The sequence below is a fragment of the Phyllobates terribilis genome, unplaced genomic scaffold, assembly GCF_046119375.1.
Source record: "Phyllobates terribilis strain yellow unplaced genomic scaffold, ASM4611937v1 Scaffold_8__6_contigs__length_399053987, whole genome shotgun sequence".
Taxonomy (NCBI): domain Eukaryota; kingdom Metazoa; phylum Chordata; class Amphibia; order Anura; family Dendrobatidae; genus Phyllobates; species Phyllobates terribilis.
The window spans coordinates 163,751,311-163,764,803 of NW_027362768.1; the positions used below are offsets into that span (position 1 = coordinate 163,751,311).

The window sequence follows — 13,493 nt, forward strand, 5'->3', positions numbered from 1 at the left end:
GTTCAATATCACTGCAGCGCCACCGCTGGTGAAGGGCAGCATTACAATTAATGAGACATTAAAAAGAAGGAGCCATCTACGGACAGACTGTCCTGAGACAAAGTTCCAATGGGCAGAGCACAGCATAGAGAATATATGAATAAAAAAAAAAATATTTATATATATATTTTTATGAAATAAGGGAAAAAAAATAATGCATGTACATGTGAAGCTGCAATAAGAATGAAAGTCGTTCTATAGAAACCTCCCGTTACACTGATGTGCCGGAGCCTCAATCCTGATGAAAAGACGACTAGATAAATATTTTTTTTCCTGGAGGCAGCGAAACTCAATTATAAGACACCAGGCAGATCCAAATGTTTCCACATTAAAACATGTTTATTAATTAATGAGAACATTTCTACTGAAACCCAACATCTCTTCGAGCTCCCAAACACTGGATCACCTCCATTAATAAGAGTGAAAAGCAGGAATTAAAGGGAAACTGCAGCCAAAAGCAATCTCCTCATATGTACACAATGACTGCACCAGCAGAATAGGGAGTGCAGCTCTGGAGTATAATACAGGATGTAACTCAGGATAAGTAATGTAATGTATGTACACAGTGACTGCACCAGCAGAATAGTGAGTGCAGCTCTGGAGTATAATACAGGAAGTAACTCAGGATCAGTACAGGATCAGTAATGTAATGTATGTACACAGTGACTGCACCAGCAGAATAGTGAGTGCAGCTCTGGAGTATAATACAGGATGTAACTCCGGATCAGTACAGGATCAGTAATGTAATGTATGTACACAGTGACTGCACCAGCAGAATAGTGAGTGCAGCTCTGGAGTATAATACAGGATGTAACTCAGGATCAGTACAGGATTAGTAATGTAATGTATGTACACAGTGACTGCACCAGCAGAATAGTGAGTGCAGCTCTGGAGTATAATACAGGATGTAACTCAGGATCAGTACAGGATCAGCAATGTAATGTATGTACACAGTGACTACACCAGCAGAATAGTGAGTGCAGCTCTGGAGTATAATACAGGAGGTAACTCAGGATCAGTAATGTAATGTATGTACACAGTGACTGCACCAGCAGAATAGTGAGTGCAGCTCTGGAGTATAATACAGGATGTAACTCAGGATCAGTACAGGATCAGTAATGTAATGTATGTACACAGTAACTCCACCAGCAGAATAGTGAGTGCAGCTCTGGAGTATAATACAGGATGTAACTCTTGGTGCACAGTCGCCCGTCCCTACCACAGGAGGCAGTAAATCCACTACAATGTCCTAGTACTTCGGACCCGGATAAACACACACGTGAGTTACTAAACATTAATCAAGGTTACTGGAGTAGACAGTGACTAATTATACAGAATTAACGTCATAATAATACAAGAGAATTTCTTCTGCTACTTGGTTTGACTTCTCATAAAAAAAAAATACCAGTAATAATAAATCAGAAAAAAAAAGGATTGTACAAGAAACTATGATTGCAGAGGCAGCATGCATTCCCGAGCGCCTCGCATGTGGTCAGAGTGGACATACGGCCATTAATAGCTATATGCATTTTCTCTGCTATATCCTTGTAAACCAAGGGTTAAACTAGTGCTGTCCCAACAGACGGCTCCTGCACGTGGCCTGGTGGCGGCACTTCTGTGGAATTGGCACGATGCAAGGGAAGCTCCGCTTGTGAGCAGCATCCAGAGGAATCTGCGGGGGTCGGCCAACTCTGGCGTACAATGCCAGCACCAATATGTACAACTACAACTCTCAGCATGTACTGATAGCTAGGGGCTATTAGTGTATGCTGAGAGTCCTTGTTCTGCAACACTCAGGCATATTCACATGCGGAGTCTGCGAAAAAGACCCTCAGTCCAGATTTTCATGCAGAAAATGCCATCCATTAGGCTATGTGCCCACGTTGCGGAAATGAAGCGGAAAATTTGCGCATGTCCTTTCCCGGAAAAACGCATGCGGAATTTCGCGCGTTTTCAGCATGCGGAATTGCCTTGCATTTTTTAATGCATTGAAAAGGCAATTCCGCTTGCGGAAACGCAAAATTAATTGACATGCTGCGGATTTTTGTGCGCATCAAAAACGCTGCGGAAAAATCCGCAGCATGTGCATAGAACTTGCGGATTCTCATTGGGGACCATGGGGGGCGGATTACCAAGCGTTTCACAAGCGTTTCCGCTGCGGAAATTCCGCATCACATACGCTTGTAAAACGCTACGTGGGCACATACCCTTATTGAGGCATCTTTTGCTCAGAAGACGCTCAATAGGAAAGCTCACAAGATGCCCAGAAGATGCCCGTGCATCTTTTTGAGCATTTTTGCTTCAGAGCCCACTAATGGCTTCTTCACTGTTCAATGGAAAAAATAAAAAGACCCCAAAAAAAGAGGACTCAAAAATGAGGGAAAAACCTGCTCAAAAACACTCCTAAAAACAGGTTGTGCACAAAGCATCACACATTCAGGTTTGTGTCACTCGTTTCTTTACTCCTCGTTTCCATGCGTTTCTTTGTGGTTTTGCTGCCTTCAGTCTGAATCTACAATGTGCACAATAAGAACAGGGAAAACCACTGCATGAACAGGGAGGGGTGTGCAGACTTTTCATACTAAAGAACAAGACAGTGACTAAAATATTGTTATTATGGGAACCACCAACTTTACAGTCAGGAACAAGTTGAATTGTCATTTGCAAGATCTGTCAACAGAATCAGATGCCAATAACAGCAAAGATGTAGAATGTAGTAAGATGACTGTGAATGCAATATTCCACAAAGTCATTAAGGAAGCAACAGGAACCAGAAAAATAAAAAGAAGAGGTGCAAAAATGTGAAAACCACTGTACAATCAGTATATAACACGTGTACATATATTTGGAGTCTGTACAGCGACTATATACCCCATGTAGATATATTGGGGGGGGGGGGGGTCCTGTACAATCAGTATATACCCCGTGTACATATGTTGGGGGGGGGGGGGCCTATACAGCGACTAGATACCCCGTGTACATATATTTGGGGGGGGGGGGGGTCTGTACAATCAGTATATACCCCGTGTACATATATTGGGGGGTCTGTACAGCGACTATATACCCCGCGTACATATATTGGGGGGTCTGTACAGCGACTATATACCCCGCGTACATATATTGGGGGGGTCTATACAGCGACTATATACCCCGCGTACATATATTGGGGGGTCTGTACAGCGACTATATACCCCGCGTACATATATTGGGGGGGTCTATACAGCGACTATATACCCCGCGTACATATATTGGGGGGTCTATACAGCGACTGTATACCCCGCGTACATATATTGGGGGGTCTATACAGCGACTATATACCCCGCGTACATATATTGGGGGGGTCTATACAGCGACTATATACCCCGCGTACATATATTGGGGGGGTCTATACAGCGACTATATACCCCGTGTACATATATTGGGGGGGGGGGGGGGTGTCTGTACAGCGACTATATACCCCGTGTACATATATTTGGGGGGAGGTCAGTATATACCCCGTGTACATATATTTGGGGGGAGGTCAGTATATACCCTGTGTACATATATTTGGGGGGAGGTCAGTATATACCCTGTGTACATATATTTGGGGGGAGGTCAGTATATACCCTGTGTACATATATTGGGGGGAGGTCAGTATATACCCTGTGTACATATATTGGGGGGAGGTCAGTATATACCCTGTGTACATATATTGGGGGGGTCAGTATATACCCTGTGTACATATATTGGGGGGGTCAGTATATATCCTGTGTACATATATTGGGGGGGGGCAGTATATACCCTGTGTACATATATTGGGGGGGGGCAGTATATACCCTGTGTACATATATTGGGGGGGGCAGTATATACCCTGTGTACATATATTGGGGGGGGCAGTATATACCCTGTGTACATATATTGGGGGGGGCAGTATATACCCTGTGTACATATATTGGGGGGGTCAGTATATACCCTGTGTACATATATTGGGGGGGTCAGTATATACCCTGTGTACATATATTGGGGGGGTCAGTATATACCCTGTGTACATATATTGGGGGGGTCAGTATATACCCTGTGTACATATATTGGGGGGGTCAGTATATACCCTGTGTACATATATTGGGGGGGTCAGTATATACCCTGTGTACATATATTGGGGGGGGTCAGTATATACCCTGTGTACATATATTGGGGGGGGGTCAGTATATACCCTGTGTACATATATTGGGGGGGGGTCAGTATATACCCTGTGTACATATATTGGGGGGGGGGTCAGTATATACCCTGTGTACATATATTGGGGGGGGGTCAGTATATACCCTGTGTACATATATTGGGGGGGGGTCAGTATATACCCTGTGTACATATATTGGGGGGGGGTCAGTATATACCCTGTGTACATATATTGGGGAGGTCAGTATATACCCTGTGCACATATATTGGGGAGGTCAGTATATACCCTGTGCACATATATTGGGGAGGTCAGTATATACCCTGTGCACATATATTGGGGAGGTCAGTATATACCCTGTGTACATATATTGGGGAGGTCAGTATATACCCTGTGTACATATATTGGGGAGGTCAGTATATACCCTGTGTACATATATTGGGGGGGGGTCAGTATATACCCTGTGTACATATATTGGGGAGGTCAGTATATACCCTGTGTACATATATTGGGGAGGTCAGTATATACCCTGTGTACATATATTGGGGGGGGTCAGTATATACCCTGTGTACATATATTGGGGAGGTCAGTATATACCCTGTGTACATATATTGGGGGGGGGGTCAGTATATACCCTGTGTACATATATTGGGGGGAGGTCAGTATATACCCTGTGTACATATATTGGGGGGGGTCAGCATATACCCTGTGTACATATATTGGGGGGGGTCAGTATATACCCTGTGTACATATATTGGGGGTACCTCGGCATCTCCTTTCTCCGCCATGTCCCGGCTCCCCCGCCCCCTCTTGGTGTCTCCGTTCTGGGGGGGCTTTTTCTCGTTACTGGGACTCTCTAGCCCCGCCCCTTATACCCGGAAATCATAATTTGAACCCGGATGTAGTTTCTGGTGCACCGGAAGTCCTTTGTTTCTATGGTGACCGGAGTCCGGGAGCGCGGAGCATGCAGGTGACCCCGGAGATGTTATTACCCTGTGTGCACTGTGCCCCCTCCTCGTTATATATCTGCTCCCGCGTTATGTGTGTGTGTACATGCTGCGGCTCCTAGAACTGCGATATAGGATGTGTCTGTTATTGTCCTGACAGCTTTCTATCATAGTGCGATGCTCTGCGTTTTCTGACCTTTTTTTTTTTATTAGCTGCGATGCTCTGCATGTCCCGACACCTTTCTATCATAGCTGCGATGCTCTGCATGTCCCTACACCTTTCTATCATAGCTGCGATGCTCTGCATGTCCCTACACCTTTCTATCATAGCTGCGATGCTCTGCATGTCCCTACACTTTTCTATCATAGCTGCGATGCTCTGCATATCCTTACACTTTTCTATCATAGCTGCGATGCTCTGCATATCCTTACACCTTTCTATCATAGCTGCGATGCTCTGCATATCCTTACACCTTTCTATCATAGCTGCGATGCTCTGCATATCCTTACACCTTTCTATCATAGCTGCGATGCTCTGCATATCCTTACACCTTTCTATCATAGCTGCGATGCTCTGCATATCCTTACACCTTTCTATCATAGCTGCGATGCTCTGCATATCCTTACACCTTTCTATCATAGCTGCGATGCTCTGCATATCCCGACACCTTTCTATCATAGCTGCGATGCTCTGCATTTCCCGACACCTTTCTATCGTAGCTGCGATGCTCTGCATATCCCTACACCTTTCTATCGTAGCTGCGATGCTCTGCATATCCCTACACCTTTCTATCGTAGCTGCGATGCTCTGTTTATCCTGACACCTTTCTATCATATCTCAGATTCTCTGCGTGTCCTGATATCTTTCTATCATAGCTGCGATGATCTCCGTGTTCAGACTCCTTTTTTTTTATTACAGTTACGATGCTCTGCATTTTCTGACACCTTTATATCATAGCTGCGATGCTCTGCATGTCCCTACACCTTTCTATCATAGTTGTGATGCTGTTCATCTTCTGACACCTTTCTATGGTAGCTGTGATGCTCTGCTTATCCTGACACCTTTCTCTCGTAGGTGCGATGCTCTGTGTCCTGACGCCTTTCTATCATATCTGTGATGCTCTGCATGTCCTGATATCTTTCTATCATAGCTGCGATGATCTCCGTGTTCTGACCCCTTTTTTTTATTGCAGCTGCGATGCTCTGCATTTTCTGACACCTTTCTATCATAGCTGCGATGCTCTGCGTTTTCTGACACCTTTCTATCATAGTGGCAATACTCTGCACATCCTGACACCTTTCTGCTATAGCTGCGATGCTCTGCATGGTCTGGCACCTTTCTATCATAGCTGCAATGATCTGCGTGTCCTGACACCTTTCTGTTATCACCAATAGCAGCTTTTTCAGTAATTTGCTCTCCGGAGCAGACAGCGCCTTCCTCCACCTCTCACACACCTCCGTGGCCCCGGCTGCTCTTGTCCCGGTCACTGCCCTTATTTTTTTCTTCTGGGCTGATGGAGGAAATGTCTCTCACTCCTTAATCCCTTCTGTTTCTTGCAGCGAGAAGAGAAGCAGCTGGAGTCCAGTTTGGAGACTCTCATAGCCCAGGTCTCTGATTTGAAGAACTCATTGGGTGGATTCATCTATAAGTTGGAGAACGAATATGACCGACTGACTTGGTGAGTGAGAAGAGGCCGGCACCAGCCATTGCCACCACCCCTGCGCTGCACATCAGGCCGGTCAGTGCCGTCCGTGTCTGTGGGACCTTTAGGCCGTGGTCAGACAAGGTGGATTTGTTGTAGATGGCTGCACTGAAAACGGGGAAGCCATAACAGCACAAAACATGTGAAGAGAGAATTCAGAGCTCCATCCACATGTGGCAGTAAAGCCACACCTGTATCTTGGTGACCAATGCATGGCACACCCTGTATGTAATAGTTCAATACATGGGCCATGGAAGGAAACAGTGCAACGTTTTGTTTTTTTTATAAAACCCAGTTTAAAAAGAGATTTTTTTCCTAAAAATACATGTATTTAAGTAAAAATCTATCTGTTGCTGCTTTCCTGAGAAATTAGTGTATTCATCCACATGAAAATGAGTTGTTAAAAGCTCTGGATGTGACAGAGCACTTAAGCTCCCACCTGCCAAGGTTGTTTCTCCGCCCGGCACCAGCCTCTTTATCTTGATTGATAGCTCACTGTCTGATTTCCTTGCCTGACGCCTGACCTCACACAGACAGCGAGCTATCAATCAAGCTAAAGTGGCTGGGGCCGGGCAGGAAACAAGCCCCCCTCCTCCAAAGATTAAGTGCTTTGTCACACCCAGAGCACTCAACACTTCATTTACACAGTTTTAAAGGGAATCTGTCAGTAGGATCATTCCTCCTAAGCAGTCTATATGGGCATGTAGGTCATAGAAAGCTGAATAAAATGATACCTTGATATGTGTGAACCAATATCTTATTCTAGAGAAATCCACATTTTTCTCTTTGTGTAAATGTGCTGTTAAGATCTATGGGCGGGGCATAGATCTCCCTGAGAATCTGCCTCCAGAGATTATTGTAAATGAAAGGAGGCGTTACCAGCGTGAGACATGTGATTACTGACACTCTGTCACACTGTATAACTGCAAAACAGAGAGGCGGTCTTTCGAATCAGGGAAGGCAAGCCATTGGACAGTGCATACAGAAAAGTGATGGGTAAGGACGTTCCAGCACATGGGTAAGGACGTTCCAGCACCTATAGTGCTGGGAGGATGCTGACCAAGATGAATCGCCTACTCAAAAAGCAAAAAAGTGATAGAGCATGAGAATTTGGACAGGATGATGGCAGCAAGACAATGTTTTCTATTTTATATGTTTTGTCTGACAGGTATATACCCTAATGTTGTCCTTTTACTTCCTAATATACACTCCTAGAACAGTAACTCCTCTTGCTCTGCTCTCCATGACCTGAGGGCATAGCCATGTTTCGGTTACTTCTGTATCCCAGCTATAGAGCCGTGAAAATATCCCATGAGGTCACTTCCCAGCACCTCACGTTACGCCGCACATTATTTAAGGAATTCCCTGCTGGTCACAGATATTGGGGGCAGGGACGCGTTCCCCAGACATGGCCGCTGGCTGCATGTTACCAGTGTGGTTTCCGCAGAGGTTTTAGCTGCTGTAGTGACCTCGTAATTCCACAAATCTGCTGTCATCGCCCCAGATGTAAGAAGGGCAGAAATGTAAATGGTTATTAGTCATTCAGCTTCTGGGATGGAGGCTGCATTGTAAATGTTCTCATTGAGGACAGGACTGATGCTACAGACAATTACCTTAATGTGAGCTTGGGTTGATTTTCCTGTGCAGATTTCACAGATGTCTTTCTCCCCCATCTCCGGCTTTCTATTCTATACTTATGTTTGCAATTAACCTTTATAAATAATATAGCAAGGTACCGGAGGGAAGGTGGAGGCTTCCGGACGAGGCTCCACAACGTTCACGCCGGGTCTGTTGCACAGAAGTGTCGCTCTGTACATGCCTCTTAAAGGAGAACTATTATTTTTTTATATATATAGTAAAGAAAAAAGATCAAATTCTCGCCTATCGGACCCCTGCTATTCTTCACTCTTCCTCTTCTGCCAGGGGGGTCGCTGCAGCCATCCTATGTCTGTTCTCTGTTGTTTGAAATAGGGACTTTCTGAAAGGGGATAACCCAACGCAGTTTATTATAAAATGTTCTTTACTCGCCTTCCCCTGGTCCACCCCTGAGTTTCCGCCGCTGTTATCAGTGTCAGATATTGCCTGCAGCACTGATGTCACATCGCCCATGCCGCAACCAATCAGCGAGCTCAGAATCTCTGCCCATGTAAACAGAACGCGCCACTCAGAGCCGCTGAGCTCACTGAGCGTCTGTCACCCTGTCAACCGGACGTCGGTGCAGCAGCCAATAACTGACACCAGGAGACGCAACGGAGACTCGCTGGTTTGTTAGTTTTTAATCAACTGCGTCCATGAACCAGAATTTTTGAAATAATAATAATATTTCTTAAAGGAGAGGACCCCTTTAAAGCCCTTGGGGGCTTATGTTTAGTATGAAAAAATGTAGCATACAGCTCTCTCTCTCGAAAACAGTTTTCTACGTTAAAGTTGTTCTTTTAAGTCACCACTTACACTGCAGGATGTAACTACCTTTCGGGTAATACTTATCCAGGTTGGCCATTACTTTTTATTGATGACCATCAATACCTGATCGGTGGGGTTGCAACACCCGGCAGCTCCACAGATTAGCAGTTACCGGCAGTCCACTTGTCAGCACAGTGTCGTCGTCACTCATCCCGGCAGGCACTTGTCAGCACAGTGTCGTCGTCACTCATCCCGGCAGGCACTTGTCAGCACAGTGTCGTCGTCACTCATCCCGGCAGGCACTTGTCAGCACAGTGTCGTCGTCACTCATCCCGGCAGGCACTTGTCAGCACAGTGTCGTCGTCACTCATCCCGGCAGGCACTTGTCAGCACAGTGTCGTCGTCACTCATCCCGGCAGGCACTTGTCAGCACAGTGTCGTCGTCACTCATCCCGGCAGGCACTTGTCAGCACAGTGTCGTCGTCACTCATCCCGGCAGCCACTTGTCAGCACAGTGTCGTCGTCACTCATCCCGGCAGCCACTTGTCAGCACAGTGTCGTCGTCACTCATCCCGGCAGCCACTTGTCAGCACAGTGTCGTCGTCACTCATCCCGGCAGCCACTTGTCAGCACAGTGTCGTCGTCACTCATCCCGGCAGGCACTTGTCAGCACAGTGTCGTCGTCACTCATCCCGGCAGGCACTTGTCAGCACAGTGTCGTCGTCACTCATTCCGGCAGGCACTTGTCAGCACAGTGTCGTCGTCACTCATCCCGGCAGGCACTTGTCAGCACAGTGTCGTCGTCACTCATTCCGGCAGGCACTTGTCAGCACAGTGTCGTCGTCACTCATCCCGGCAGGCACTTGTCAGCACAGTGTCGTCGTCGCTCATTCTGGCAGGCACTTGTCAGCACAGTGTCGTCGTCACTCATTCTGGCAGGCACTTGTCAGCACAGTGTCGTCGTCGCTCATCCCGGCAGGCAGTTGTCAGCACAGTGTCGTCGTCGCTCATCCCGGCAGGCAGTTGTCAGCACAGTGTCATCGTCACTCATCCCGACAGTCACTTGTCAGCACAGTGTCATCAGCAGCGCTCACCTCCTGATGCAGAAGTGAGCAGCACAGGAGAAAACCAATAATAAGATCCATCATCTTCTTGGCTTTAATAATGAATCGTGTCCGTCTCATAGACTTGTTTTCTTGCTTCATGTCGATTCCAGTATCTTTGACACCATCCATCTCCATAGATCACCACCTTGGACTTTCTGTTGCCTTGTTCCCGCATTTTCTTTCCATCCTGTCATTTATTTTCTGAGGTTCCTTAGTAACCCTATCCCATACCCTCCATCCTTTTGAGACCTCTTCATGCCCACCTCACAGATCTCTCTCCCTAGGCCCTCTGTGCTGGACAGTTTCGCTCTGCTCTCGGGTCAGCTGAACACTCTGAATAAAGTCCTGAAAAATGAGAAGACGCCATTGCTGAAAAACCAGGTGATCATCCCTCTGCTCCTGTCACCGGACAGAGATGAAGAGGTCATGGTAAGTGCCGTAGTTTAACTCCCCACCCCCCCCCCCACATCTACCTAAGATGCCTTTGTTGCTTAAAGATCTATTTTTTAACATGGGTTAATGTTTGCAGCGTCTCACCGAGGGGCGGGTGCCCGTATTCAGCCATGAGGTGGTACCTGATCACCTGAGAACCAAACCGGACCCTGAAGTGGAGGAGCTGGAAAAGCAGCTGGTTGCAGATGCATCTCGCATCACTCCAGAAGTGGCCCAGGTAATGACCCACCTTCATCACTGCCAGCCTCCATTACCTTCACGTTTTGTCCTTATGTAGTAAACTGAGCTGCGTCTTTCCAGAAACAAGTGCAGACTATGAATAAGCTGTGCAACAACCTGCTGGAGAAAATCCTCAAGGAGGAAAGGGAGTCGGATGTTGGAAGTGAGTGTCTGAAAGTCGTGTGGGTATATGACATGTTTTCATTGTCAAAAAGTTTAGCACTGAAATTCACAACATACAGTGAAGCCTATCCTCTATCAGACATGCAGGGGGATATGGAGCAGCTGTTACAGGTAATGACTGCCATTCACCTAAACATATTAAAGGGTTTTCCACTGTTGGCAAAGTGGGACCCCAAGCACTTGCAGGCAAGAAAAATAACAGAGCCCAATGGTGCTCACCCTCCCCTCCACGGATTTCCGAATCTGCTCAAGTCTCTGTTTGGCCGCAGCAGTGATGCTCTGCAACTTGTGCGTTCAGATCAGGGGTGTTGTTAATGTTGCATTTTTTTTCTCATTTTAGATCTACGGCAAAATAAATCAACGTATAATCCAACCGACACAAATGCGCTGGTAGTAGCTGTAGCCTTTGGAAAAGGCCTATCAAATCGCCGTCCCCCAGGACCTGGAGGCCCCATGGGTCCAGGACCGTCTGCAGCAGGTGGGATGTTACAAGGGGCTGCGGGCATGCAGCAAGTACCCATGACCCTCCAGCAAAACCAGCAGCAGCACATGCCTGGGGGGGTTCCAATGGCACAGACTGGCCAGCCAGGTAAGAATGGCCACATTCGCCAAAATATCCATAGCTCGATGTCTGTATATGAATGAACTGACAGTGTGTTCAATATCTCCCATTAGGCAAGATGCCCAGCAATATCAAAACCAACATTAAATCCGCCTCCATGCACCCGTACCAGCGATGAATCCCACCTCCTTCCAGAGTAGGGGCACTCACCCCCAGTACTGACAAGATGAGACTTCAAGGACTTTCTTTCACATGTACAGATGTTTTTGATGCAAATAATTGATAAGACTTGTTTTAGGAAGCTTCTTTACATATTGAGGAGAATGTGAACTACTTTTCCCTGCATAATAATAAAGACTCTGACAAAAACACAAGTCCCAGAATAACCACAAGCTGTCAGGGCAAGCTGAGAGAGGCAGGAGTGTCACAGCTCGATGACCTCTGTGTAATCATCACAGCTGCTCATCTGGCCCATATACCCCATTACAAATAATTTTTAGTTAGCGAGGTTATACCTTGAGTTTTCAACAGCAGCTGAGGTTCTGTGCATATAGCGTCTTGTATAGCAAAGTACAGTCAGCTGCTGTTTTCTATCAAGTTGAAAAAAGTTATGCAGACCCATAGTGGTCATACTGAAGACAAAAGGGGTTTTGGGTAAATGGAGCCCTGTATGTGGGTTTAGTGTACAAGTTGGGAGCTTTTCCAGGCTTACCAGCCCTGGGTGTGGCCAGCCAGCTCCGTGCGCCCTGGGTGTGGCCAGCCAGCTCCGTGCACCCTGGGTGTGGCCAGCCAGCTCCGTGCACCCTGGGTGTGGCCAGCCAGCTCCGTGCACCCTGGGTGTGGCCAGCCAGCTCCGTGCACCCTGGGTGTGGCCAGCCAGCTCCGTGCACCCTGGGTGTGGCCAGCCAGCTCCGTGCACCTTCCCACCTACTTGTTTTCCATCTCTCTCTGCCCTCTTCTGCCTCTTTAAAGCCTGAGCTTTCAATCAAGGAAGAGGGGATTGGATTTAGATGATAAACAAGCAGATAGGACAGTGGACTGAGGAACTAGTCTGTGCTTGATTTGCTCACAGACTCCCTCTAAGGCCACGGCCCCACTATCAGTATTTGGTCAGTATTCGGTCAGTATTTTTTCTCAGGAGTGGGAGCCAAAACCAGGTGAGGAACAATCAGAGAAAAGGTAGAATAGAAACAAGTCACCAATTCTGCATTTATCACCCACTCCTGGTTTTGGCTCCCACTCCTGAGAAAAAATACTGATCGAATACTGACCAAATACTGATAGTGGGGCTGTGGCCTAAGCCTCTGACAGAGTATGCACAAAGCCTATGGCCATATTAAGATGCCCGTGCTTTTTTTTTTTTCACATCTGGATCCATTTCTGGTCCTTCATTATCTTTTTTTTCTGATATGTAAATAAAAAAACGATGGAGGTTTCTAAGTTTTGCCCACGAATCAGTCAGTGACAAGCAGACAGCATGTGGGGGCAACACAGGTGGCCTCCTTGTGCTTTCTGTTTTGTTCAAGGACTCATTTACTTGTGTTTTGTCTGCAAATCAGACTAAAGCAGGACATGTCTATTTTATTTCATTACACTGATGTGAATGAAGCCTAACGCATGCCTCCATTATATCTTGTTACATACTCACCCCCTATAGCATCCTCATAACTGGGGTATGCATGGTGGGCTCTCATTATCTCTCCATAGCTTTTTGATGTGCACAGA

The 13,493-nt window shown here is 46.6% G+C and overlaps 2 protein-coding genes across 4 annotated transcripts in view; one reads left to right on the top strand and one right to left on the bottom strand.

Annotated features, from left to right (window-relative positions):
- SZT2 (SZT2 subunit of KICSTOR complex) overlaps positions 1-5,104 on the bottom strand; it is a 69,972-nt gene extending 64,868 nt beyond the window's left edge. For all 3 annotated transcript variants that reach the window (XM_073643653.1, XM_073643654.1, XM_073643652.1), the window contains exon 1: positions 4,957-5,104. In XM_073643653.1, the coding sequence (XP_073499754.1) occupies positions 4,957-4,980 (24 nt within the window). In that variant the 5' untranslated portion in view covers positions 4,981-5,104. The remainder of the gene's footprint in view (positions 1-4,956) is intronic.
- MED8 (mediator complex subunit 8) lies at positions 5,083-13,208 on the top strand. Its single transcript, XM_073643681.1, has 7 exons — positions 5,083-5,162; positions 6,700-6,818; positions 10,636-10,780; positions 10,881-11,021; positions 11,105-11,186; positions 11,547-11,795; positions 11,882-13,208. Exons 1-7 carry the CDS (start codon positions 5,157-5,159, stop codon positions 11,944-11,946), a joined length of 807 nt encoding a protein of 268 aa, XP_073499782.1. The 5' UTR covers positions 5,083-5,156; the 3' UTR covers positions 11,947-13,208.
- The last annotated feature ends 285 nt before the right edge of the window (positions 13,209-13,493 follow it).